The 26,431-nt window shown below is 31.6% G+C and overlaps 4 protein-coding genes across 4 annotated transcripts; 1 reads left to right on the forward strand and 3 right to left on the reverse strand.

Annotated features, from left to right (window-relative positions):
• Positions 1-2,162: 2,162 nt before the first annotated feature.
• Positions 2,163-5,412, forward strand: LOTGIDRAFT_122423 (hypothetical protein; the record flags this gene model as incomplete). Its single annotated transcript, XM_009059986.1, has 6 exons — positions 2,163-2,356; positions 2,651-2,909; positions 3,122-3,266; positions 4,519-4,625; positions 4,815-4,905; positions 5,264-5,412. Coding segments are annotated over 6 exons (945 nt in total), but the record flags the coding sequence as incomplete, so codon positions are not given.
• A 1,679-nt stretch (positions 5,413-7,091) lies between these two features.
• Positions 7,092-14,384, reverse strand: LOTGIDRAFT_217498 (hypothetical protein; the record flags this gene model as incomplete). Its single annotated transcript, XM_009059987.1, has 18 exons — positions 7,092-7,413; positions 7,743-7,854; positions 8,388-8,530; positions 8,799-8,951; positions 9,295-9,406; positions 9,643-9,820; positions 10,154-10,283; positions 10,570-10,651; positions 10,905-10,975; positions 11,268-11,329; positions 11,479-11,656; positions 11,997-12,162; positions 12,365-12,461; positions 12,621-12,686; positions 12,815-12,937; positions 13,076-13,199; positions 13,507-13,694; positions 13,931-14,384. The coding sequence occupies 18 exons, from the start codon at positions 14,382-14,384 to the stop codon at positions 7,321-7,323; spliced, it is 2,532 nt and encodes an 843-aa protein (XP_009058235.1). The 3' UTR covers positions 7,092-7,320.
• Positions 14,385-15,431: 1,047 nt separating this feature from the next.
• On the reverse strand, positions 15,432-18,757 carry LOTGIDRAFT_217500 (hypothetical protein). Its single transcript, XM_009059988.1, has 9 exons — positions 18,594-18,757; positions 18,248-18,344; positions 17,803-17,973; positions 17,313-17,435; positions 17,050-17,116; positions 16,664-16,757; positions 16,335-16,410; positions 15,997-16,101; positions 15,432-15,761 (listed from the first exon to the last, which is right to left on the reverse strand). The coding sequence occupies exons 1-9, from the start codon at positions 18,692-18,694 to the stop codon at positions 15,732-15,734; spliced, it is 864 nt and encodes a 287-aa protein (XP_009058236.1). The 5' UTR covers positions 18,695-18,757; the 3' UTR covers positions 15,432-15,731.
• Positions 18,758-23,362: 4,605 nt separating this feature from the next.
• Positions 23,363-26,273, reverse strand: LOTGIDRAFT_163475 (hypothetical protein; the record flags this gene model as incomplete). The annotated part of the gene is made up of 7 exons (XM_009059989.1): positions 23,363-23,427; positions 23,761-23,898; positions 24,162-24,272; positions 24,662-24,712; positions 25,005-25,139; positions 25,537-25,647; positions 26,141-26,273. The coding sequence occupies 7 exons, from the start codon at positions 26,271-26,273 to the stop codon at positions 23,363-23,365; spliced, it is 744 nt and encodes a 247-aa protein (XP_009058237.1).
• Positions 26,274-26,431: the final 158 nt, after the last annotated feature.

The raw sequence follows: 26,431 nt of genomic DNA on the forward strand, positions 1-26,431 counted from the left end.
CTTCAGTCAGGGTCTAAGGAAAGCCCTATTGAACATTCGTCAAATTAACCCTTAAACCTAACCCTGCTTTAACCAATCAAATTTAGGTTAGGTCACATGGTTAATTTGTCTCATTTTAATTAGACTGAAAGTGTAGGCTTACTGTGATAATTCTAGATATTTGAATATTATTGTTCACAATGTTATATTACATTAATTTTTGTAAGACATTCAGATTAACTTGAAAATAAGCTGATAATTTTAAAGATCTATGTAATCTAAAAGCTCTTTATGTCTAAAGAGGCTTGAAGGCCCCTTTTCTCAAGAAAAATCTTGAATTATCGTCTCATGGCTAGAGCTTAAAAAGAATACATAAAGTGATGAACAATAGGTCTACAGCGAGACAAAGAATTTCATAATAGATATCACTAAGAAACTGTCATATATCAGATCATTTATTAGATATAGAAATGAAATGGAAATTACCTGAGAGGTACAAATATTTCACAAAAAATCCAATTCTCTTTTGAAATATATCAGATCTGTTTTAATTTACCCGATTCAGAATTACATAACTATCAGTTCTGCCATGGGAGTGTTCAATATTGACTGAAAAGTTATGAATAATAGATGCACATGATATGGAGAAATTCTCTGTAGAACTATAGCAAATTGTTACAGGCGTTACATTCTATCAGTTTCATTCAACATTTTTAAAAATTGATATTAAAGTTTTTATTAATTCTATCAACAATGATACTTATTTCCCCTGATGATGACTGTGTAAATTTTTGAAATGTTGTGTACAATAAACCCCAAGAGTAGTACACAATATTGTGTTCCATTATGTGATATTACCAAGGATAATCAGCCACAATACTTTTAGATAACAGTCGAAATTATATAGTTAATGAAGGTCACTATCAGTGGGTCTTTTTTATTAAAGTTAAAAAACCCCTAAAATACCCCAAACTAACTATTTATATGAGGAAGTTTATCATGACGAAATGTTGTATCAGGTGTCCGAAACAGAATCTAGTTTGAGATGTAATGAGAAGGTAAAACATGTACAAGAATAATTGAGAAGATTTATTTACTGTTTTATGTGTGACATGTTTATAGCTAATGCTATCTGATATTACAGGAAGAGTATTTAGAGGCTGTTAACGGCCAGGAAGTTGTCAAGAGTCAATTAGAGAGTTTGAAATCCCAGCACGCAACAGTTCAGAAAGAGGTTGAAGAGCTAACGAATCAAGTGAAAACTTTAAATACCTATTATGATGAACAAGAAGGACTTTTAGGTAATTTTAATTCTTGAGATGCTCAAATCCTCAATTTCAAATAGTTACAAGTAAAAAAAGATAAAGAATTAAGACAAACAAGTGTGTTTCCTTTTCTTTCTTAATTGAATGAAAATAAAATTTGCACAAAATGCATCAATTACACGAAAATTCAAATGAGATCAAATTGTACAAAACAAATCTATTAAGAGCAATAGGTCTGATGCATGCACTTTTCTTTGGCATCTCCAAAATACTTCATAGTAAATATAACATGTGCAACTTTTTTCAGACTATCTTTTAACAAATGGTATTTCTTTTACTTATGACACTATCTTGATATTGCATGATTCACATGGAATGCCTTCATTGAAATTTTCATCTATTCCTAGTTTATTATGGTTATTCTGCAGAAAACATGTGCCTGGGATGCACTGGACACTAAATAGGCTTGAATGAATGCTTTCATTTTCACAAATTAATTTCTATAAAATGTAGATAAAGTCAATACAGCTAGTAAGCTTATTACTTTGACCATTCCTCAAAATATAATTACATAGATTTGCATATTAATTGATCATAGTGATTTGAAAATTTAAAATCAAATTAAGATATTGTTAAGTCCGCTCTAAAAAACAGAAGAGCTAAGCACAGAATTTTTTATTTTTACATATCTTCCAGACTGAGCTCATATCAGAGGGCATCAGTTATATGAGAACCTATAATTATTTGAGATATTCTGATTTCATGCAATGTAATGTACACAGTCAAGTCCTGTCCAAAATTTCAGTTACTTTACATCAACTTTGAAATTAAAATGTCTTTCAGTTTATGTTTTGAATCATCCCAGTGTACCAATATCTTTACCGATATAATACTGATTGTTTTACCATTGTAGATAAAATATTTAGTGGTGAATATGGTAGTGAAACAGAAAATAAGTTAGAATTTGAAGTCAATCAAATTAAAGATAGAAAAGATCGAGTATCGCTGGCTAAGTATAAATGGAATAACAGTCGTGTTCTGTTACAACATGCGTGTAATCAGTTAGCTCTGGCTGTACGAAGATGGTATGATCTACCACAACTAAGTGCTCAGTAAGTTTTGGCTTTTTGGTGATTACTCTGCCTTCTTTAATGGCATTGAAAGACATTTTTGGGCCTTTTTCTGTATCAAGTTCCTATTTGATAGCAAAGTCCTACGCCAAATTCATGAAATGGTGCAAAAATGTTATGCAGTCAAAAAGAAAGCTTTACAATCTCTGACCTTTGATTAGGGTCTGGCTTATTTGGAACAACTATCTGAATAAAGCTGAAGATTCACTTATCATTTAAGAGGCTTTTCAAACAAACTTTTATTTGAATCAACACTGCTACAATTTTTTGTTTCAGAAATGTTCAACATAAATATCAAATGGCAACTGAATGTAGAAATAACTTAATAGCAGCCAGTCAAAATATAACCAGTGCACAACGTTATTTATCTAATATCAAATTTCCATATTGTGAACGATCAGAAATTGATACTTTAAACAGGGCCTGTAATAATATCTATGTTGATATGCAGACCCCTGATAGACATCACCATGCTTATCAATGTTATAGTGTGACACATAAACGTGCTGCAGCCCTGTTACAGTGGTTTAACAATGTAAGTAAAAGCTCTTACCTTTTGACCTGCCGTGATAATATACACAATAGCTTATCTTAATGTAATATAATATGAATAAACTCTATTAGTAATCTATTTATCATGCATGCTTTAGATCAATAGGTAACTGATAAGTATATCTCATTATAACAATAATTAGTGTATTAGTATATAATAATTTTCATCTAAAGGTGAGTTTTATTCTTTTTTAGGTAATTGAAAGTACAATAGATAAAGATGTCAAACAATTATCAGAGTTATATAACAAAAAATCTACAGAATTACGACAGGAGAGATTGAGATTAATCAAAGAAAGAATGGGAGATAAATTTGGTGATCTCGGAATGGCTGAAGGAGGTAGGTCCATAGCTGAATATTTATTTTTAACTCTTGTCCAATTGACTGTTATAGTTGAAGGAAGATATATCTGGATCCAATTCAAAACATTAACAATAGCACTCCATCCTATTTTGAGGGAGATTTGAAACTCTATCATCCAAAATTGTATTGTGTTTAATAGCACTAAATCTACTTAAAATTTTAGTGTATTGCTTGTGTAAACGTTTTAAATTCTCCATTAAATAGGCTTTTTTTGTGTGCTGAAAATTTATGAAACTTTATGATTTAAAAATTTATGAAAAAAAAAACAAGTTTAGTTTGGTATTAATAAGCCTGCTTGAGAAAAGTTGTTTTTTATTAATGAATTATATCCCCATATTAGTATTCAAAATCACAATGACTATCATACTATTGGTATGAAGATAAACAAAATACAGACAACTGTCTAAACATGTGTATTGTTGACTGGTGCTCTTGGATTTTTAAAACATTGAAATATTGGATATGCAGTATTTATACAACTTTTGTGAAAGGTAAATAATTAGGGCTAACAGTTATCATTTATACATTTTTTGACTCAAAATTATTCCAATCTTAATATATTATTTATTACTTTATTAAGAATTTGAAAATCTAATGGGTATGTATTGGAAGTAATTTGTCTTGATATAGCACTTGTTGTTGTAAACTTGTTATTTGCACCAAAATGCATTCAAAACTGTACATGTATATGCACTTATGTTGTTTCAGTTAATTTTAAAACCTACTATTTTTGTGATCTGCACAGTAACATTTCAGTGCATGTATCTTAAGTTGGCACGTGCATTGACATGATTTTATTTCTGAGGTTATGGGTGATGCATGTTTTATGTTTGTTTGAGGTGTTGGTTCAAATGCCTTTTGTTTTAATCACTTTTTTTCATGTTTCTGTTTAGATTTTGCACATTTTTCATTTATACACTTCATCTTTAGTATTTAACATAAAAATATATACAAATAGGATTGTTCAGTAATGGGACAAATTAAAACTTGACCTGGTTTATTATTGAAATTGTGTGGTATTGCCCATGATCAGAACTTAACATGACCAAAAGATTATCATATTTAAACGTAAAACCATATATTTTTGTGTATAGTGCAGTTTTTTTTACCCCCCTAAGAGGCATTGCAAAAATGAGCAGGTGCATTTTAGAAAAAATTGAAAGCACAGGTTAATATTTACAGTGAGTCTGTCTCGTCAGGATAACTATAAACGAACATTCCTTTTTAGCACCATCTCAAACAAAACAGAATGAAATGGTACAAGAAGAAGTGGTCCAACCAGATTTGGTGAAAACTGAAGATGGCAAGGTGAGAGAAATGGATTATTTAATTAATGTACAATGAATTCTCATGGTCAAAAAAAACCTTTGGCATAAACTCTTAGTGCATAACTTGTCATTCCAAATGTTTGAATTTTGGAGATCTAGGACTGAAAAACACAAAGTATTGGAAAAAAGTGACAGCTAGACTAGCAGTCAAGTTTTCATTACTCTCAGATTAAATTGACAACATGATTTCTTTCAGACCCTGACACCTGATGAAGCCTCACCTAGTGCTCCTACTCCTCTACCATTGGAAGAATTGGCTCCAGCTCCATCAACAGAGGAACTCTTTGGTAAGCTTAAAATTTTGTAACAAATAATTGTCCATCATCTGGTAGTGCTGATATCTCAGGTTGACAAGGATTATAATGGGGCTGGACATTTTGAATAATGGTGACAGTTGTTTTGAATGAGTAAAATTGTCTAACTAATTGCTTCACCAGCATATCTGGTAACATTTTGCAGATTAAAAATCTTTTCATTCTTTTGTAATTCATGAAAAGCATATTATGGAAGTACGATGTCTAACTGAAAGTTGGAATGGTGCAAATTGATGCTATTAGTGGCCCACATACACCTTAAAAGTTAAGAAAAGTTCTATACATTTCCTTTAAGTTGTCAGAATTGTCATCACCTCCATCTAAATTTCAGGTAACATTGAACAATTGAGAAAACAGCATGAACAAGAAATGAAAGAATTTGAAAAAGCTCAGGAAATGAATAAAGCGAGAATGGAGCAAGGTTTACAAGATAAATTAAGAGAGAGAAGAATTAGACGCGACAGAAAAACAGAAAGTTAAAGTGTAAATTTGAAACATATCACAGTGAGCACAGCCAAAAAAATATTTTAAATTGAATATAGTGTACAGAATCACTGCATTTTCACTTACAGCACCCTTATTCCTTTACTTATTACTTTAACGTTTCTCTTTATGCTCTATATTCTGAAGCAGGATACATTCTGCCCAACTGAAGACAGATGAAGATATTTCTGCACTTTGGCAAGATATAATTTGAAACAGGCATATTTATCTTTAAAGAACAAGCTGTACCAAACATACTAAAAATTTGGTTGTGCTTTTATCTTATGAATAGATTTTTTAACCTGGTGTAATGAACACTGTTAGTGTTTTAACTGCTGCAGGGTCCCATGTGGGACTCTGCTATATCGGCTAGGAACTAGGTTTGTCAACCTTACATCTTTTCAGAGGTCAAATAGCTAAGATAATTTGAATTATATTTGAGTTTTGCACTTTCTTGATATTGCATTCTATACTTCACAATTGATTTGATGTTATTTAATTCAATATTCATTTTCAAAATCAGAACTTTGAGTCAAAATAGAAATTTCCTTTGAACTGCTGAGAATATGGGCATTATTTGGCTGACCCTTAATTTACAACTGAACAGGTTAATTGAGGCATCTAGTGATAAAATGTCAACATTTCTGTTTAAGACAAATGTTTTCTATTGTGAACTGTGATATCAGTTTTGTGAAATCTGTGATATTTTTATTTATTGAGTTACCGGTATACAAATAAATTATTGTTTTCTTATCTACTCTTTTTATAACTATAGGGCCCACAAAACAGCTTTATTGGCGTCCAACTCACTTTACCACAGAGGCATCCAAATGGATAGCCGTGAACGTCATACGGTCATACATCAAAGCAACCCTAGCAGGACTAAAGTAATATGTTTTTAAACAACACGATAATTAAAATAAATATGTTTTAATAATAAAAATGTCATCATCACAGGCTTTAAATAAAAACATATTCACAGAATAATAATATTAATAGATATAGAAATAAAACATTTCACGAAAAAACCATCATTTAGTAATGATTGGTCACTAATTTTCAAACACAATATCAACCAATTAGATTTCTTTAAATCATGATGAAACTGTGTGTATTTATGAAGTTCCTGACAGCATTTCCCAGGTAACTAGATTACCCTAATTTATTTAAATATCTGGAATATAATATCAGCAAAGGTATTGACCATCCTTCAATCATGAGACAATAGTTATTGTAAGTATAACAGGAAATTTTAACATAATTTTCAAAGGGATTGTTAAGAGGTTTTATAAAAAATTTTTGTGTATCCTCAAAAAGGAGTTTTAGTGGGTTCGCAAGAGGAATGGTGCAAACTGATTGTATCAGTGTCCCTGATACACATACAAAATTTAGAAAACCTCTCTTCAATCCTTGTAATGTATAATTAAAACATTTTGGGATACAGATGATAAACAATAGCAGATAACTTAATCTGATTTTATGACAATTGTCAAAGCAATAATATACCAAATATTAATCAAGTTTATCATTACATTTGATGTAAATTCTATATATTCTTAGGTTGTATGCCTGCACTTATCAAATAAGTAGGAAAGACATGGAAAAATATATATTTTCTTTCATTTCATACCGTAATCTTTCTTATCCCTGCTAAGCACTACTCTTAGTGAGCAGCTACGTTTGAGCATTCCCTAACCACTTGGTCAATACAAGTTCCACTGTATATAAATTGCTCACTTAAATTCCCAGCAAGCAATAAAATATCAATTTCAATAGCATATAACTGTTCTATCAGAGCCATGTGTTAAAAGTATCTCCAACCTCGTGGAATTCATTTCATTACAATATTAAAATAAAGTTACCAAATTAACAGCCCCTAGTTTATCAGAGTTGAATGTTTAGATATCACAGATTATTTTGTAAGAAACTCAGCACCATAGTTTTATAGTGTTCACTAGCTTCATGTCCTCTTATACCATGTCTTTCATTAGGATATACCTACAAAAACAGATCCATTTTATATACACTTTGTATAAATTTCAAATTTTGTGAACAGATAATGTAAAACCTTAATTTGTCATCACCATCCTAATTCAAGACATTTTACAAAATCTCCTTATTCTAACTGATCAACCAAATAAATACAAGTTTAGAAATATGGGCACTTACTAATCCTTTTGGCAATTGAAGGTCCTTTTCCACTTTAAAAGACTTGAAGGATTGCCAAAGCAGATTTTCAGCAAAGGTCAAAGTTGATTCAGAATTTTGCTGATATTACTACTCTCAGATCACATCCAGAAAATATTAATGAAATAAACTGAACATACCTGTAGTTGATATGGTTTACAATGTTTAACTAATGAATTAATTAAATAATTACTATGGTGGAAATGGACATTCTCATCTATTAAACCATGGATTATTAACAAACGATTCTCTCTATAAATACAGAAAAAACCATTCAAAATAGTAATTTAAATACTCTCATATATTCATTAGGCCATACAAAATAAATAGTCTGTTTTACACGCCTAAAAATGCCTGATTGTTGCCTTGATATTAAATTTGTGGTAATAAATAATAAATGCTTTCGCTCACTCCGATTTATTCCAGTTGAAAATCTAAAAAAGCGTTAATGAATAATAAATAATAAATTCGCCCTCTCGCCCAGATTTTTGAAAAAACAAGGCCTGTAAAACAGGCTATTTATTTTGTATGGCCATGTTTTTTTTATATAAATGGACAATATCAAGACAGCTATCGTTAATGGATTTGAGAGATAAAAACCAAAGCTCTAATCAATGCACTGATCAGTTTTACATCAATGACTGTTCTGTTGTTATAATGTAACCAGAATTTCATTAATGAAACTTCCAAACCAGATAATGAAAGATAACCTGTAGATAACAGTCTCAAACAGTTGAGTGTAGAGCCCTTATATCTATCAAGATTTAATATAAACAAACACTTACTCATCAGGGAAGGAGTTGATATAATGTAAAACACAACCTTTCTGGTAGGCTTCTGAACTGGTTGTTGGTAGACCTAAATACCGTTCAGTATAACCAGTGTCATATAGAGTCCAATCTACTACTGGAGCACCAGCTATAGAGCACTACAATGACATATACATACAGATAAAAATTAAATTCTCCAATACAGGAATATTTCAAAAATTGTAAAAAATTGTACAATATCTAAGATATTTCCCATATTTTATCTTTTTTTTTCCAAAAAATTTGTTCAAATAAAGTTCAAGATTTATAAACTGTTTATTTAAAATGTTTTGTAAACTCAAATGAAAAATTTAATCAATTTTAAACATTGAATTTCTGAGAATGTCTTATAATTAGTTAAAACTTGTTAGTAATGCCTTTATTTACCTTAAATATTTCAGGTCTCTGAGCTAAGCCCATCAAGGAAAGATAACCACCATAAGACCAGCCATGAATAGCTACCCGTGAAATATCAATAAAATCTACCATAGAATTTAAATAAAACAAGCCTTCAACTTGTTCATCTATTTCTACTGTACCCTACAATTAAATTAAACAAAAATCAAAATTTCATTTTCATAGTCCTTATTGACAAGGATAACAACTAAGGTTCACAAGGATCCTTTTGGATTTGGATCTTTCCCAGACTATCAGTACCTATTTACAGCTGGATTGAATGGAAATAGAGGTAAAATTACTTATTCAAGGTCACCAGACTTGCAAATGCTAACTGAGATTAGAACCCATAATCACAATTTGTTTGACAGCAAATGAAGTCATGTTAATCTAACCAACTGTCCTACAGAACCTCATCACTAGTTTTACATTGTCTTGAACAGTAAAAATTAAATTCATGTCCAACACAATAAAGGAAATTACTTACTAAACTGTCTTTTAAAACACTTTCATATATTAAACCTCTATGAGAAGAACCTCTACAATCTATCACTACTACAGCATATCCTTCAGCAGCTAACGTATGCAGCCTTAAAAATCTGCAAAATCAAACAAAATCATTGTTTTGGTTTCATTTAGTTCAGTGTATCAAACTACTTAGAACAGAGCAGTAAGTTTGACTAGTTTGTCTCTTAAACAAGGAGTAAGTATGTCAACAATGTAGTTTTCTGAGATGTCCTTTTGCATGTTCGCAATTTCCAAGACTCACAGATAGAAAAATCATTTAAGTTTCAATGCAGCATTTTGGATCTCATAGAAATGTAAAAATACTTACTTGAGCCCTTTAAAAGAATTTGAAACTAGCTGTACTTGTGGACCACCATATACAAATAATACAGTGGGATATTTTTTACCCTGTTGATAATGATGTGGTTTATAATACATTCCATAATTAGTACAACCTGACGTCGATTGGTAGTTAAACATTTCTGGAGCATGGAATTGTTGACAAACTGAAAATTATATAACCAAAACTAAGTATCTTACTGACTTCCAATATTAGTTGAGGGTATTTATTTATTAAAGTTTTTACAATAATAATAATAAGAAAAGAAGATTGGTGAAGTGACAGCCATTTCTATGCTCAATATTCAAATATAACTAGTTATGGCACTATGTTTGATCTTTCCATAGATTTGATGGATCTTTTTTTCACGTAGAGAAAATCTTTATCTTTCACAGGGAATTCTGCATCAACACAGATATAATGGTTTGATCAAATTTCCTGTTTCTGACAGATGTTTCTGATACAAAATTCACAGTTTTCAAAAGAATATTATTGTTACCTGTATGTTCCATTAAAACAGCAAGACATTTAGTAGTAATAGTATTATTATTATTAAATATAAGTTTATTAACTGTTGACCTAGGTGATTGTTGTAAACTACTATAAACACTAACATACATAGATAAATTCTACAAAATAACAAAAAATAGAATATAACATGTAAATAATATTTCAAAGCTTTGTTTCTTGCCTTATTCATGGAAATCCTGCTCTAATAAAGTTTACACCCAATTGAGTTCTATGTTCTACTTTTATTCTCCTTATTTGAATATCAAACATAGACAACAAAATACAGTGTGGTGGGTGGAGAATTATGCTATGGCAGTGACCGACTCTTTTTTTCTTTGTCAAGGTATCTTTAATCCATGAAGCAGCCATCAGGTAGGTATATATATATAAATAAAGTAAACTTACAGAATCCATAGTAACAGAATGGCTATAACCTAACGTTGTTAGTCTGATAGGTTCACCTGGATTGGTATATGACACATAATATCTGAAATCACAAAAGGAAATTTTAGTATAATGCTTGGATAAAAATGGAAAATTATGTAGTATTTCAAAAATTATTAGTTTCTTAAAATACGGCAAATAATAAAGGATTGAATTGGGTGAAGATAATTTCTCAACTCTGTACTAATGTTTGACTTTGGGATTACACTTTTGCGAGAATATGGAATATGATATGATAGAACAAAGACATCTGACATTGTTCCCCGAAAGCATTCAACCAAATAGGGTAAACTTACAAATGTGTCTCTAAAGGTGTATCTTTAAGGCCTGTAAAATATACTATTTTTCTCTCTTCATCAATCCATACCTATAAAAAAAATCATCTTTCATACTACGTACCATGGACAATATTTCATTTTTTTAGGGTAGTTCAGGAAATCTTGGGGCCCTACACTTTAATAGTCTATTGTTCCTATTCAAATGAAATGAAATGAAATGAATGAAGTTTAACGTCCTACATTTTTTCATATTCAAAACTATATTATAGCTTTGTTCATTGTTATATTATCAGTTTTTCTCATTTGGGCTTTAGAGATCAAAACAGTTATAGTGTACAAAATCATACAAAAATAAACAGTTAGTAACAGTGAAATACTTACTGGTAAAGATAAGACCTCCCAGTCACCTTGAGTTATCTGTTTTTCTTGTAATTTATTACATTCTGGACATTCTAAAGTAAATGATAAATTGAAAAAAAAATAAACTGAAATAAATGATAATTGAAATATTTGTTTTTGAAAAAAGTTATGGACATAAACATGACAAGATTTGGTAAGGAATAAATGTCAATACCTAATAACTGTTCCTTACCTGGTTTATCATCATATTCCATACTTTGATTAGAAGAATTTAAACTAGATGTTGTAGAATGTATGATTTCACTTTGTATATAATATAGATGTCTATAGCCAGATTGTTCACTAGACCAAATAAAACTTAAACTATCTTCAGTACATTCTGATGGTAAAAACTGTAAGTTATCATGGGTCTGAAATAAACAGAGATAAGATAAAAATACTGTGATTCTGTTTGAATATTTCTAATAACATATCCTTCAGGATGGATAGGGCACATTAGAGTATCTTTCAAATATTTATTAAATTTGTCAAGCAGAACAAAAATGAATATCAGTCTGGCTATTACCTCGGTAATAACATAAATTTCTCACTAAAATAAATATATACCACATAAACAATTCTAGCTTTGTTGACTCTTTGAAGAGAAAGTATCATTTCTATAGTTGATTTCAATAAGAATTCAATTAAAAATTTCAAGGTGATTTTGATTTTAAAAATGCTATACTACTCTTCAACATTATCCCAACTTACATTAATCCAGATGTGTGAAGTTTCTTGGTATAATATCTGAATAGGCTGTAGATTATCAGTACCATTAGACATATCAATATCAGATTGTACTGGTATAAAATTATCTATTGGTATCAATAGCAACACACTTTTCTCTTGTTTACGATCTAATAGATGACTATATATACTGTAAATAAATAGATAATAAACTTCTTTAACAATTCACCTGGGATTAACTCTTTCACTATGGCTAGTAGTAGCAATTTTCTAATTCACAAAAAGTGATTAAGCTGAATAGATATTGGATTACACAGAATCTTCTGTTGATCAGTCCCACTTCGGAATTAAGAATTTTGTATCAACTGATATAAAAAAAAATATTCACTTACTATTTGCCACAAGGTGTCCAGCCAGCTCTGACAATATATTCATACCAGGGAAATAATTCACACAGTGGTTCTCTTAGTTGTTTTTCTATCATAGTATCTAATATCTATAATCAAAACAGATTGATATACCAAATATAATAACAAAAGACTGTGAAACGACTATTGCATCACATAACTTCATACACTGAGAGTTAAATAACTTGAAGTTCACTTTATGAGGTTTTTTATTTACACTCAGTGCAAGGTTAAAGTACACTTACCATTCCACGGCCATCTACTTCAAACTCTAATATCTTTAAACTACTTTTGGCATTAGTTGTACCTGCAATTCAACATTATTTATTATTATTCACAAGCTTTCTCTAACCTCAAGTAGATCTTTCTTATAAACACAATGAATTATACATATGAATTCTCCAAATCTAAAAAAATAAATGAAATTCTACCAACCTGCACGAGGGTATCGATATTCATCAATACCATGATCTTCTGTTGATGGAGCGAATAAATTTAAAACCTCAACTTCGGATTCATCTACTTCTTCATATAATACTTGGTATGTTTTAACTGAGGCTGAAAAACATATACAACTTGTAACCTGGGCCAGCGCTTTCATGAGTAATTGCTGAAAACCAATGTACGCACATCTGAGATCTGTTCTAATCCAGTACAATCAATACATGTACATTTTTCTTTTAATTTATATGGTACATTCTGGAGGTTTACCTGAGGTAGAGGGAGTGTAGGATGGTTTCCACCAATATCCAGTATGTCTGTCAAATTCTTCTTGAATAACAAATGAAGGTACACCAGCACTTAAAGGATCTGTAGATAACTGACCAGTGCCTGAAGTTATATTGAATTATCAATGACAAGGGTGTATCCTTGGTAAAGATAACAGTGTTCCTATTGGTGCTTTTTTTAATTCGGCAAGATGATAATTTATAATTGGTTTTTGCCTTAGATATACAGATGTTTGTTGTATTATGCAAAGAAGAAGTCTCATTGCCAGTACACTGGAGATGCTTTGATACAATAACAGACAGAATAATTCCCTCTGTTTCTATATTCTTGGAATAATAATCCTCTCATTCACTCTTTAATCTTGAAGAGTTCAATTTGATTTTTCAATTATAACAAACAGAGTTATCATTCTTACCTTTATGTGCAAACGTAAGTCTTTTTTCACACCCAGTCTGAAGATTGGTCACCCAGACATCATTATCATGAATAAAGGCAACTAAATCCACATCAGTGGGACAGATTTTAGGATCCATTCTAGCACTGTGACAGAAGGTGTTGATAGGCTTGGGTGCTATATTCCTTGGGGCTTGCTGAAAAGTGACCGAACAACAAAATTACTAGTGAGATAATAAAAGTACTGGTAAACAAAGCTTTCATAGTCTCATATATTTCTCAATGAATTCACTTTCTAGTTGACCGCACTTTCAAATACGTAGCTATGCATAGGTTGATGTACCCTTAACCAAAAATGCAACATTAAAAAAAAATGTCATGTAGGTTGCTGAAGAGATGTTAAAAATTATTGTTATCAATCTGAAGAACTTACCACATTTCCTATATCACTACACTGATATAAATTATTATTAGCAGGGAAGACAAACAAGGCCTGATGTTCATTAACATCAAATGATGTAATACCATATAACACTAGTCTTTTTCTCTCTCTCATTAACTGTTCTTCACGTGATAACTGTCCTTTTCCTGATGCTGTTTCAAACGATTCTAATAACAGCTCCCAATCTAATATTTGAGGCACAAAATCACCTTTCTCTGTCTCCTCATGGCTTGGTAGATCCATAAACAGCAGTGTGTTTTCTCGACTATGTTTAGGAATACCCAAAAAATAAATCCTAGTCCTTGTACCATTATCAGTTTCATAGTTACGAAATACAAATGCTGAAGGTATTGTGCTCTTTAAGTGTGACAGCAGTCTGGTGGAATCTCGAACAGATTTTCTCAACTCATCCCAGGACTTTTTGCCAGATTTATTTGTCATTGTAGGTGAACTTGCCATCACATCAAATGCATCAAGTGTGACTTCAGATGCCATATCAGTTCTGCAATAAATTAACTGTGAAGTTACTAAGTGCAGTTAACAACATAGTTTTGAAGTCTAATCTGATCTACAATAAATTTTATTTTCTAAACAATTCAAGATCAAGACTAAGAGGAAGTTTTAGATGACCAAATATTAGGATCTACTTCTATCACTATCACTTAAAAAATAGTCACGCTAAGATAATGATCTGACCTCCAAACAGTTAAGAGGAAAGATGGAGACACTGAAAGTGCTGGCCATTACATCAGCATTAGGTCGTGTTTAGATATGACCTATCATTATTCTGTATTGCATTCGAAGGCCAGAAATGAGCTTAGGTTGAGTTACACAATTAAGAATGATAAATCTATGAGTTTTTCTACATGACAAGGACTTAAATATGTCTGATATAGCTTGATTTTTTATTACACTAGAAACAAGTCAATATATTCAGCAAGGTTTAGATCTAATAAATATTGCGATCGTATTTGTTTTGTGCTTGTACTTGTTTGTAGACAGTGCATCAGGCAGTTACTATTACTAGTATTAGCACATGAATCAAAAATCAAAACATTTTGGAAAACCCCTTACTCGTAGATGGAAATTGCGACTCTTATGAGTTTTTATCTGGCCCAAAATAGGACAGTATGATCTTCGAAAGAACGTAGAGAATAGCAGCGAATAGTAGAAATGTAACTTGTAGTTGTAATTTCTTGTTTCACTCCAACATTTTTATTATTTCTTCATCAAGGCAGCCATTGAACTGCTAAACTTCCGGTTGAAAAGTGTAGTCAAAGGGACGTAACTCTATTTAAGAGAAATCCAGACTACAGCCGTTTCAAATCACGCTTTCGTAGTGTGAGATAGTTAAGCTTCATTTATTGGTTAATTATTGTCTTGCATAAATAGTGTGTATATTTAATTCATTTTGGAATACTAGACAAAGGTTTCACTCGAGACAGCTTTCTTACAAGCTGTGGACAGTTTCTTTTAAGAAAAAAAAAATTATCTTAAATTCATTTTAATCTGTACATTCATTGACAATAAAATAAATATTCATATAACAATAAGTGACATGAAGATGGAATAACAAGAATTTTAGCATGAAGCAAATTCAAAATTTGATTCTTTTTTTTACACTTTTATTGGCCAAATGATAACTTTGATGTGATATTATTTAGAATAGTCCTTTAAGAGTTTCAAGTTTTGGTTGGTTTATGTGAAGGTTTTATATCATAATATAAGAAGAAGATTCAAAATGTTATGCAACATAAAACAGAAATCAGCATCTATTCCACCATGTTATTAATGACTCTCTCCTTTCTTTCCAGCAACCTGAAATTATAAATAGCAAACCATCAATATATATCTTCGACAAAAATAATTAGGAGTTAAACAGAGATTCAGGTTACCACATGAAGATTTTAGCAATTATTTTCTTTCTCAAAGTAACAAGTATCCTTCATCTTTCCAAGCTTTGTCGCTAGCTGAGCGAATACATTCATTGGATTCTTTCACACTAGGCCAAAATAAGCGAAAGTTTCTATCAAATAACTCTAGTGTTACTCACCCTTTTAAAATCTGCCATATTAGTTGAACTAACTGGACTACCAACAAAACCAATATAGTCTACTTGAGTTACTTCCCCTCCTTCTTGATTATCTTTTATAAAAACCTAAAAATAAAGAGCAATTAATTCCTGTTAAGGAAAACAATCAATACCATGCAGTGTACATAGGGTAAATTTTGTAAGGACAGAAGCCCTTTTTGTCCTTACAAAATTTACCCTATGTACACTGCATGGTATTGATTGTTTTCATCAACATACAATTCACAAAAGAGAATCAATAGTAAATTTATCATACTATAGAATATAGTATTTACTGGTATAAAAAGATCATTACTTACTGTTAATGTCTGTACATTCTGGAATTTCACAAATCTTAAAGATACCAAGCCTTCTGTTAGGTCTTCTGGGTTTAATCTGCAAAATACACATTCCTCTTTGATTAGTGTGACAAATTATACACTTCAAATATTAATACACTCTTTATTCAACTAATATTTCACTAAATAAAAAAGTTTTTAAAGCAGTCTGTATCTTCATACAATAACACATTTCAGGAAACAAAATAAACAATCACTAAGAACTGTCTTTGCTTAACTATCAGATCTTAAGTCAACCCACTTCTACTTTGGTAACTCAAAATGAGTCTAAGAAAAGGCTAAAGACTTACTCTACTATTTGTACAGGTTTCATAGACTCTGCTTGATCAAAATCTAATGTATGTGGTTGATTGATAAATATTTTCAATGTTTTTGGACCTTTATCTAAAAACAAAACAAAACAATGTTTCATAGCTTAGAAAAATAAATAATAAAAAGATAAAATATGCACAAGCATGTGTCCAACTAGTTTACCATTAAAGTTATAGAATCCAGTATTTGTCAAATGAATATCATAATTTCAATTGTTTTGCTTTGAGATGAATTGAGGAACACAGATAACAGGAACCCGATATACATGTCAAATTCGCCATTGTTACAATACCATTGAAACATCTCTTGACAGCCATCAAATATTATGAAACATGTATTAAAATAAATGTTGAGCAAAATATACCTTTTGGTCCTTGTACTTTCATAGAATGTATTTTCACTGCCTGATTGAAAGCAAACTGAATAATTATCTGAAAAAAAATATCAATTGATAATCATCTACTTTTTGTCAAAAAATATGGCAATTGGATGGTTAATATCTTGAAATATTCCTTGAAAAACAATTGGATAAGAACTTAAATTTGGATTACAACATAATAAGATACCAATAAGTAATGGAATCCATTGAAGGCTGATTTCTTTTTAGTTTTTGAGTTATTCTTTTACCTGTTCATCACAATCTGACTCTAAATATCCACCTTTTGTCGTTAAAGCATGAGTGTAGGGGTGTTCATCACTGTCATTTAAACATTCACATTCTGATTTCAATAAGAATGATGATAAATCCATCTGAATTAGAAAAAAAAAATACCCTATCAAACTACCATTAACCAACTCAATTTTAAAGGTACATTTACACTACAAGAAGTAATATTCTTCCAAATCACCTTATGGATCATAATCATCCATTCTTATCAATATGTACAATTTGAAGTGAAGCCCATTACTTCATTTAATATGTAACTAAGGCATGTAACTCATTTATGGCTTTGTATACCAACAATAATAGTCATTAATCTTTGGATTTTGATCCACATTGAATGACACTCGATGTCCAACAACCAATATTTGACATCCTATAGAAGCTTGTAATTGTAAGAGATTTGAACTCAACTGGCAAATAAGACAATGCGACATGTAAAAATAAAAATCTTACATGTCCTTTAACTGGAGCAGCATCTTCTTCCCCTTCTTCGTCTCCATACCAATTCTTTATTTTATCTTCTAAACTAGCTGAGTCTGAACCTCTCAAAGAATCTATCTTAACTTTATTACGATAAAATATAAATGTTGGCATAGCTGATACACCTTGTGATTGAGCTGTTTCCTGAAAACAGAAAACAGTTTGAAATACAATAAAATTTATAAAATTAAAAACAATAACTTATAGAGTCCTAAACTCTAGCAGCTGGATTGGCTTCAAGATCAAAGTATCTGAACATCTAAGCCCCTCCTATGTAAATTCAATTTCTTTTTTTTTTTTTTCAACTTTCAACTTAAATTAAAAGTAGTCCATAAATATATCTATCCTGATGATGTAAATTCGTTCCAAAATGCATGAACAAAGCGTATGTTGTCTATCGTATATCCAATTCACTTACTGGACATTTATCAACATCTACTTTCAAAAAGACTGCTCTGGGATATCTACTGCTAAATTCTTCAAATATTGGTGCTATTCTCTGACATGGTCCACACCTAAAATAAATTCAAATTTACAAACAAATAGGCTGAGAGGCAAAGTGTTGTAATTTCAGTTGTACAAAAGTAAATAGTACTACTAGATTACTAGGACTACTAAAACTATATAATATTCATGGGCCACTTTGTGGGCAAATGAAATTGGATACAATGAATCATCGATAGGTTAGTTGGATGGGAAACTAAATCTACCAACATCAGTAAACGTGCACCCAAACAATGTCGATTATGAATCAGAATACTCACCAAGTAGCGAAAAAGTCTACTACAACTAATTTTGGTCCAGCATTTGTCAGTTCTACTTGAAACTGACTATCGTCAGTCAAAGCCCTCACAGTTCCAGTCATTCTTTATCAATTTCTAGGCTTTTATTTACAATTTTTGACAAAAATAGATTTCGCGTGTAATGCTAATAAAGGGGGATAACTCTAAAGTGTTAAAAGTTAGGATTTGGTTTCAAGACACATATAACGGAACGAAAATATCCAGAACAATCCAAGGACGATTATAAATCCAGTACAGTCATTTCTATCATAGCCAAGTCTAATTGGAATTGTTATTTTGGAAACGACCTAATAAGATAGTACCTTGGCATAGACTGTCATGAGTATGAATTTATCTGGATTCCAAGCTTTGAGTTTGAAAGTGGGTTAAACAGGATATCTCATACCTTACTTTAAATTCTTGTTTAAAAACAATGTGAATCACTGTATTATAATTATACTAGTCATTTATCAGGTCATTAAGACCTATTTATCCTGATAAGGTCAAATTGTTCAGTGTTAATCATGGAGGATCAAGCATAAGATTTTACAACCATTAGTAATCTTCAGAGAACCTTTTAATGGACTGCAGATGTTAAAACTAATTCTGTTAGGATAGGAGGACTTAAATGGCTTGTGCTGGCATTGACTTGAAAATGTACAGAAATGCCAGTTGTGTTTAATCAAAGAAAAACTAAACTCCACGATAAAGGAATAAGTTTTAATTGCTCAAGAAAATTAATACACATTTATTACAGAGGTATTTGTAATGATTTCATATAAATTGTGACAAACAATATTTACATCTTTTGGTAATTTTGGTAATTTGGTAAATTATTATGATGGAATTTACATTGTTGAATAATTTTATTGAATAATATCTGTACACATTTAAAAGATAAATTGACCTGTACAATTTTTTTTAACAAGCAGATGTAACAAATATATTTGAATAGTGCACAATATTTTATACCTAAAAAAAGCTTTTCAAACTAGAAAGCGTGCATTATAGACAGGGACAAACTTTTGGAGTTTTTTCTCCATGAGTTTCCCCAGTCTGCCATTCTGTTTTTGATTGCAATTGGGTCAAAGCAGCTAATATTCACAAATTATTCAGCTTCAAATTGTTTTTATATTTATCCAACAAAATATTAATCATATTTTCATGTACTTTTAAGCTATACACATATGAACTATGAAAGTACCCCAGTGTACAAAATATTCGAACAGATCAAATTTTTTCAAGCAAAAGATGCTAGCTATGATGTGATCAAAATTTGTTTACATTAAGAGACTTGAAATTGCTCGTGCTTTATCAGCTATTTAATAAAAAGTTAAACATTTAACTAATAAAAATAAAATTTTATAACATAGTGCAGTAGATCAAATGATATATAATATAAACTAAAGAAAAATTATTTGTAATAATATTTTGTCATAATAAAATCAGAATTGATTGAGAGCATCAGGTTCATACCAGGCTTTATTTAGCATTAAACCTTCATAAATAATCTACTCTGGATTTCTTTATAAGAAAATCAAAGTCAAAAATAATTTTTCTTTCCACCGAGATGTTTGTCCTTCAACCTTTAGCCTTGTATCTATTAATAATACAATAAAAATAATCAAAACTCAAACCTATACTAGAAAGTTGTGTAAAAGAATTTGAGCAAAACTTTTGATGGAGAGAAGAAGCTGAGCCAAGACATTTTCATTTATGAGCATGGAATGATATAAAAAAAATCTCATCTAGTTTAATTTCCATGATGGAGACTTTGTGACATCTATAATATAGAAAATATAAGAATATTGAATGATAGGCAAAAGAAAATGTCGACAGTGCATATTTTCATCCATTGCTAATCAAATCATTCAAAGCTAAAGGTCGAAGGGAGCTCATCTAATTAGAGTATTGTACACCCTGGACTCTTAGAATCAGTGATGACTTTGGGCTCTAAATTTTGTTGTGCTTCTCTGATGGCTTCAGCTACCTGAAATAGAAAAAAAAAATTTCATTCAGGTGGGTTCATATATTCAAAATTTTCTCTCTTGGTTTTATGTGGTTACATGCTTTTGAAAACATTAATGGAAGGTTTTTGATGAAAAAAGTGTCCCAAAATCAATTTGCCTTCTGTAAAGAAAAATTTCAATGAAAAATTGTTTGATGGTTTAATGGAATAAAATATATCATAGGTAAGATCAGATCAAGTTAAAATGTTTCAAACTAAATTAAATTAACAACATACATCTTTTGTGATTGGGAAACCTGATAAATTCAACTTGGAGAACACCAATTTACCATTGATAGTAACTTCAAAGCTTGCTGTAAAAATAACATAACAGAATACATATCTTGGAAATATTTGGGAATTAAATAAAATTAAATTGAGAAATATGGAAACAGAAAAAAAAAGAATGAATGGAAATATGTCTTCTCTGAACATCTATTCCTTAGAACACAGACTGTTATGTCTTTGAAACACTGTGGTTAACTATTCGGTACTTAATTTTGAGTTCAAACTGAGCACACTCACATCTTTGCCCCACACCACCATTGATATGAACCTCGGATGGTGAAAACTGTGTCAAGAGTTCTTGCCTCAGTTCTCGGTACCGAGGTTCGTAACCTCAGGATCCACTGAAATATAAATAAAAAAAATCAATTCAGGCCCAACCAATAATGGAAAGCAACCATATAACTTAAGATAAATATCTGAATTTTGGTGCCATGATTAATGTTACTTCAGGACAGGTACCGGTATAAGAGGTAAGTTAAGCATTTGACAACAAAGCCAACAAAATAAAACTCTTCATATATACAGTGGTGTAACCTATTTTCGTGGATATAAGGATTCAACACCGAATTTCATCAAAGTTAAAAAAACAAAAAAAAAAAAAATTTAGAAGTGTCCTCAAATATTCTACAAAATAATTAAAATTGGTTTATTTCGATTTTCTTAATGAATCCTTCACTTTGACCTATATTTCATGAGCAACCAACTCGGTAACGGCGGCAGAATGCGTCACCTATTTTCGTGTACAATGTTTGATCTATAAATAAGTCGAGAAAAATACGTTGTATAGATACCGGGCGGAATAATTAACTTCTCTTAGTATTTATCTTTAATATCAATTCATTATAACTAGTGACAATTCCTTCAAAGAACCACGATTTTGAAAAAAAAATTGTGACTGACAAAATAAGATACGTAGCGTGATTTATTGCTAAAAGTCAGTGAAATAACATAAGAATACGGTCCACTTTGTGTTCCGTAGAAATTTTCCGCTGACACGGAATCTGCTAGTTGATCACGTGACTTCATTCGTTGGACTACATTCTAGCAGACGACACTTGGAATTCCGATTACCGCTTGGGATTATAAGGAAATTCGACCGATAAAAAATGGTGACGTTTGGTAATAACTGAATTCCGCCATTTTGTATTTGTCAAAGTATACATTAATACATTTTACCTTGCTTGAAACTACTGGATTCATTCAACTAACTGATATTGTAGAGAAAACCCATGTTTATCAAAACAAACTAATGCGGAGGTCGCGCAAGGTCGCTCATGTAAATTATTAATCCTTTCCGGAAATCCACGAATAATAGGTTTCCACGAAATTAGGTTACTTGACTGTATATTTCAATGCTATAGGCCTACTGTATAAGCTTAGCTATTATAATCTTTGATATAAAATCCATTTCTTGACAATAGTTCCATTCAAATTGAAATTCTATAATCTTCAATTGTAAATTGTCATTGTTTACTTGGTTACTGCTGTACTGTAGACTGAAGCCCGTAGGTATTCTTAAATAGACATTTTTTTGTGTAGATCTAACAAATCTACTTCGTTAAAATATTAAAACCTTTGAAAAATAAATTAAGGCCTAAATGGGAACTATTGGATAATACAAGTTTAACTACGTAGCACTAATAAATTCATTAACTGAATCACAACTTAAATAAAAATTTAGACCTTGTTTATAAAATGAAAATCAGTTTACCAATATTCAACATAAACTTCTACAACTCCCATTTTAGAACTACAAGATGTTTTCTAATTCTCAAACCTAAATACGTTCTTTAAGATCTTCTTTTTACAAAACAGAATGTGTTTATAAACAGTGTTTGTTTCGTTATCCAGTCTTTAGAAGGAAGGGAAATAACTCTACCATTAAGAAAACAAGAGTTTCCCCCTTTTGACCATAAAATTGTTTTGACATTGGTTGCATTGACTGCAATGACAAGGCCGAGGCTTTTTTATTAGAGAAATGTTCAAATTTGATATAAAACAACTTATTAGTAGTAGATCTAGGTCTGATAGGGCTGAGAGAGGCAAAGGTCAATAGTCGATTAAACATGTGCCTTCCTTGGGCGTGAGAAATGAGAGGTGTCTCACTTAGACTCCGCCTTAGTCTTAAGGGACAAAGCCCTTTGAGGCATGGGGTCTGGGTCTGTTCTCGGACGGATTATCCGGATGAGATATTGACATGTTAATGCGCCGATATCCAATCTGTATATCATGTGTATATCATGGAACGTATTGGGCCAGCTTATTATGTCGAGCTAACAAGGGCGAAAGTGTCGATTCTCTCTGAAAATGGGCTATCAATGTATTGCCGGATAATTTGTTAGGCTGTATAGTTTAATATTTATTATAGGGCTACCCACACTAAACATAGCAGAGATACATGAATTTTGAAATAATTTTATTTTTATGTACATTGATTCTGAACTGGTTAGTCTTTTTATGTTGTTGGCGGTTTTGGAGTACGAACAGCTTGTGGAGTAGGTATCAGGAATGGAACAAGTTCTTGAAATAAAAAATAAGACAATGGGAATACATATTTGAAAGCTTTAAATGCGTCCAAAACATGATGGAAGCTGAAGACTAGATCACATAGTTTACACAGAGCAATTTGGTGTTTCGAAGCTCAAATTTAAGCGAAGTGACGATTAAAACTATAAAGAACCAAATACAATAATAAAGGCATAATCTTTGGCGTTTCTATGAATCATTTAATAGGAGGGTCGAATAAGGGGGGACATAGCCGTCAAGGGGCTCCCACTGGCTTCCCGTATAAACGATAAGAAATTTGAAAGAAGAACATATCTGTATCTGTAAGAGACTAAAATGTGTACTCACTATCTTGACAGAATTTACATGTAGAACGACAATTTTCATCAGTCCAAGAGTAGTATTTTTTATCTGTACAAATTCTAGAATCATATTGTGGGCAATTTGGTAGCTTATCAACACAGAGTCTTTTAGATTTGGTTACACCTATAAAAAATGATAGATATAGTATGAATTTAAGATGGTATTATTAAGATTTGCATGTCGATGTGTTAACATGTATTTAGGAATTGAAACCTTTTTCAGGTTCAGAGTTATTGACCAGCATGAGATTTGGCAGCAGTCCAACCTGATCCCCGCGTTCACGTCAAGATGTGATCTAAACGTTATTACAGTTTTAATATTTCATAATGCTCCAATATAGTCAATTATTTGGGTCTTAGATAGCTGTAAATATTTATTACTCCGACCTGTTGAACAGAATCCACAATATTTTTGACAGTTGTCTGTGGCCCAGCTTGCAAAGTCTCCTGTACAAGCTTTTTTACCATAACGTTCACACACCACTTTATCAAAGCAATCTGCAATAAAAATACATCTTCTTTTTGTAGTAGCACATATTGAAATTTACATAGGCTACTTATTACATATGATATGTGTAGGTTTTTAAAAGCAGAAACCAGGTTTCGATCCAAAAGTATGGAAGTATATAAGTATATAAGCTTTGAAATATATTATATTTTGGAAAAACGCACGAAGAGGCCCCATTCAATAAAATATAAATGTAAACAGTTGTTGGGAAAAAAATGTCAAGCGCACAAATCGACAAAGGAGTTGGGACAAGAAAGTTTTCTTCTTGTGCAATTTCTCCGGGTGAAATTTTGCCCAGTGGTAATGGTTTGATCTCCTAACGCTTGGTTGTATAATTGCTGACAGTTCCACTTTACACGTGTTTGATTCAGTTTCTTACCGACTGGTGTAAGTGTAGTGGTCATTAAATCTAGTTCAGCTAGAACTTGCTCTGAAAAAATATAATATCTTCTATATAGGAACCTAGCATATGGTGAGGTTTGGAAACTGGAACAGATAAACAAGATTATGACCGCGGTCAATCCTTATTTGAGCCCGCCTATGACGAAGTAGGCCTACTGTGGTGGGTGGTGTTAGCGAGCACATAGCTAATATAGGTGGCTTGCTTATATATCATAGAGACTAAGAACAACGAGTAAGCACTAAAGTTCTACAGCATATTGATCCCCAAGGGTAACTAACAACATAAAACCCTCGCAAACTCTTTATGGGTTTTAGCTCACCTGGACACATTCTGCAAAATCGCCTGCATTTCGCCTTTGCCCAGCTTATAAAGCTTGGATCTGTACAGATTGAGGTAGTATAGAGATCACAGCCTTTCTCGACATCAGTACATGTCGGTGGTTTCTCTGGTTTGCCTGAAAAGGGAAACATTATTTAGTTCTTTTTTGTCATTAGCTTATAAGTTTCAGACTGTAATCTACCAAATCCTAAGTGTGTAACAATGGCTGATCACCTGGCATCACATCAATCCAGTTCCATAATGTGGTACTATTTTCAGATGGGGTTCATTTTTGGTATTTCCCAGCTGTATATCCGCCTGGTTCTAGTCAAAACAATAGCATGTATAATTGAAAATTGCTACAACCCACAAAACGTTGCCTGAAATGGTCCCTTTCTAACTTTATTTAAACGTACTGTACATGAAAATGCTAGATTACATAGCATCTTGCCATGGCACTGCGTGAATGGCTTAAACGGTATGCTGGTAGTCTTCCATTATCATTCTTATTTTGCTTATACGCAACATCTTACCTTGGCAGAATTCACACGTCTTGGCACAGTTTTCTCTTGCCCAGCTTTCGTAAGGCTTAAAACAGGAGGCTATACCAAATTCTTCACAATCTGATATTTTGTCTGTACAATCTAGGTCAAAGATAATGTAAACATTTTTCTCTTGTATTGGAAACAGTACTTAGGTAACAATGCCGTTAATCTGACAATCTTCGACGATATCGCATGAGTTTTTTGGGGACGTGTCACGGGATGTTCAAATCATTTTATTCCTGAGACACTTAGTCTTCCAAGCAACTCTTGCAAAATCAAGACGAAAATCTAGACTAGAAGTCAATCTATTCAACAAGTCAAATTCAGAATGCTTGATATTACTTTAGTAATGACGGTGATGATTTAAGAGGCTTACACATACCATTGTTATACCACGCGTCTGGTATTTATCCTTACACTGGATACAGCTTTTTAGTGGCCCAATTTCTCAATTTCAGATGCAGCACAACAAAGGCAGAAGAACGTGCAGATCTGATAGTAAATTAGGAAGGCTCGTGTTTACAATGGGTTGTTGCTTTTATGGTATCTTGAGGAAAATTTATTAAATTAGTCAATATTTCCCTTCACTTACTTTGATCATAAAAACCTGTTGGAGTTGGTGGAATTCTGTATGTTACTTCCTCATAGCTGAACTCAGCAGATACAGTGGACACCAACAAACACGAAAACCAGAACATCCCATAATACAAATACGAGAGGTCCATTGGTGTAAATTTTACATTCTATTTCCTAGTTAAATCTTATCTAAGACAAATTATTTTCGAAACATTATTGCCCATGGCTTGAATTAAGATAAGACCTTTAAAGCAGGTGTTAGATTCTCAGAGCACAATTTCTGAATCGTCAAAGGGAGACAACCACG

This window comes from Lottia gigantea (assembly GCF_000327385.1).
Source record: "Lottia gigantea unplaced genomic scaffold LOTGIsca_40, whole genome shotgun sequence".
In the NCBI taxonomy this organism is placed as follows: Eukaryota; Metazoa; Mollusca; class Gastropoda; family Lottiidae; genus Lottia; species Lottia gigantea.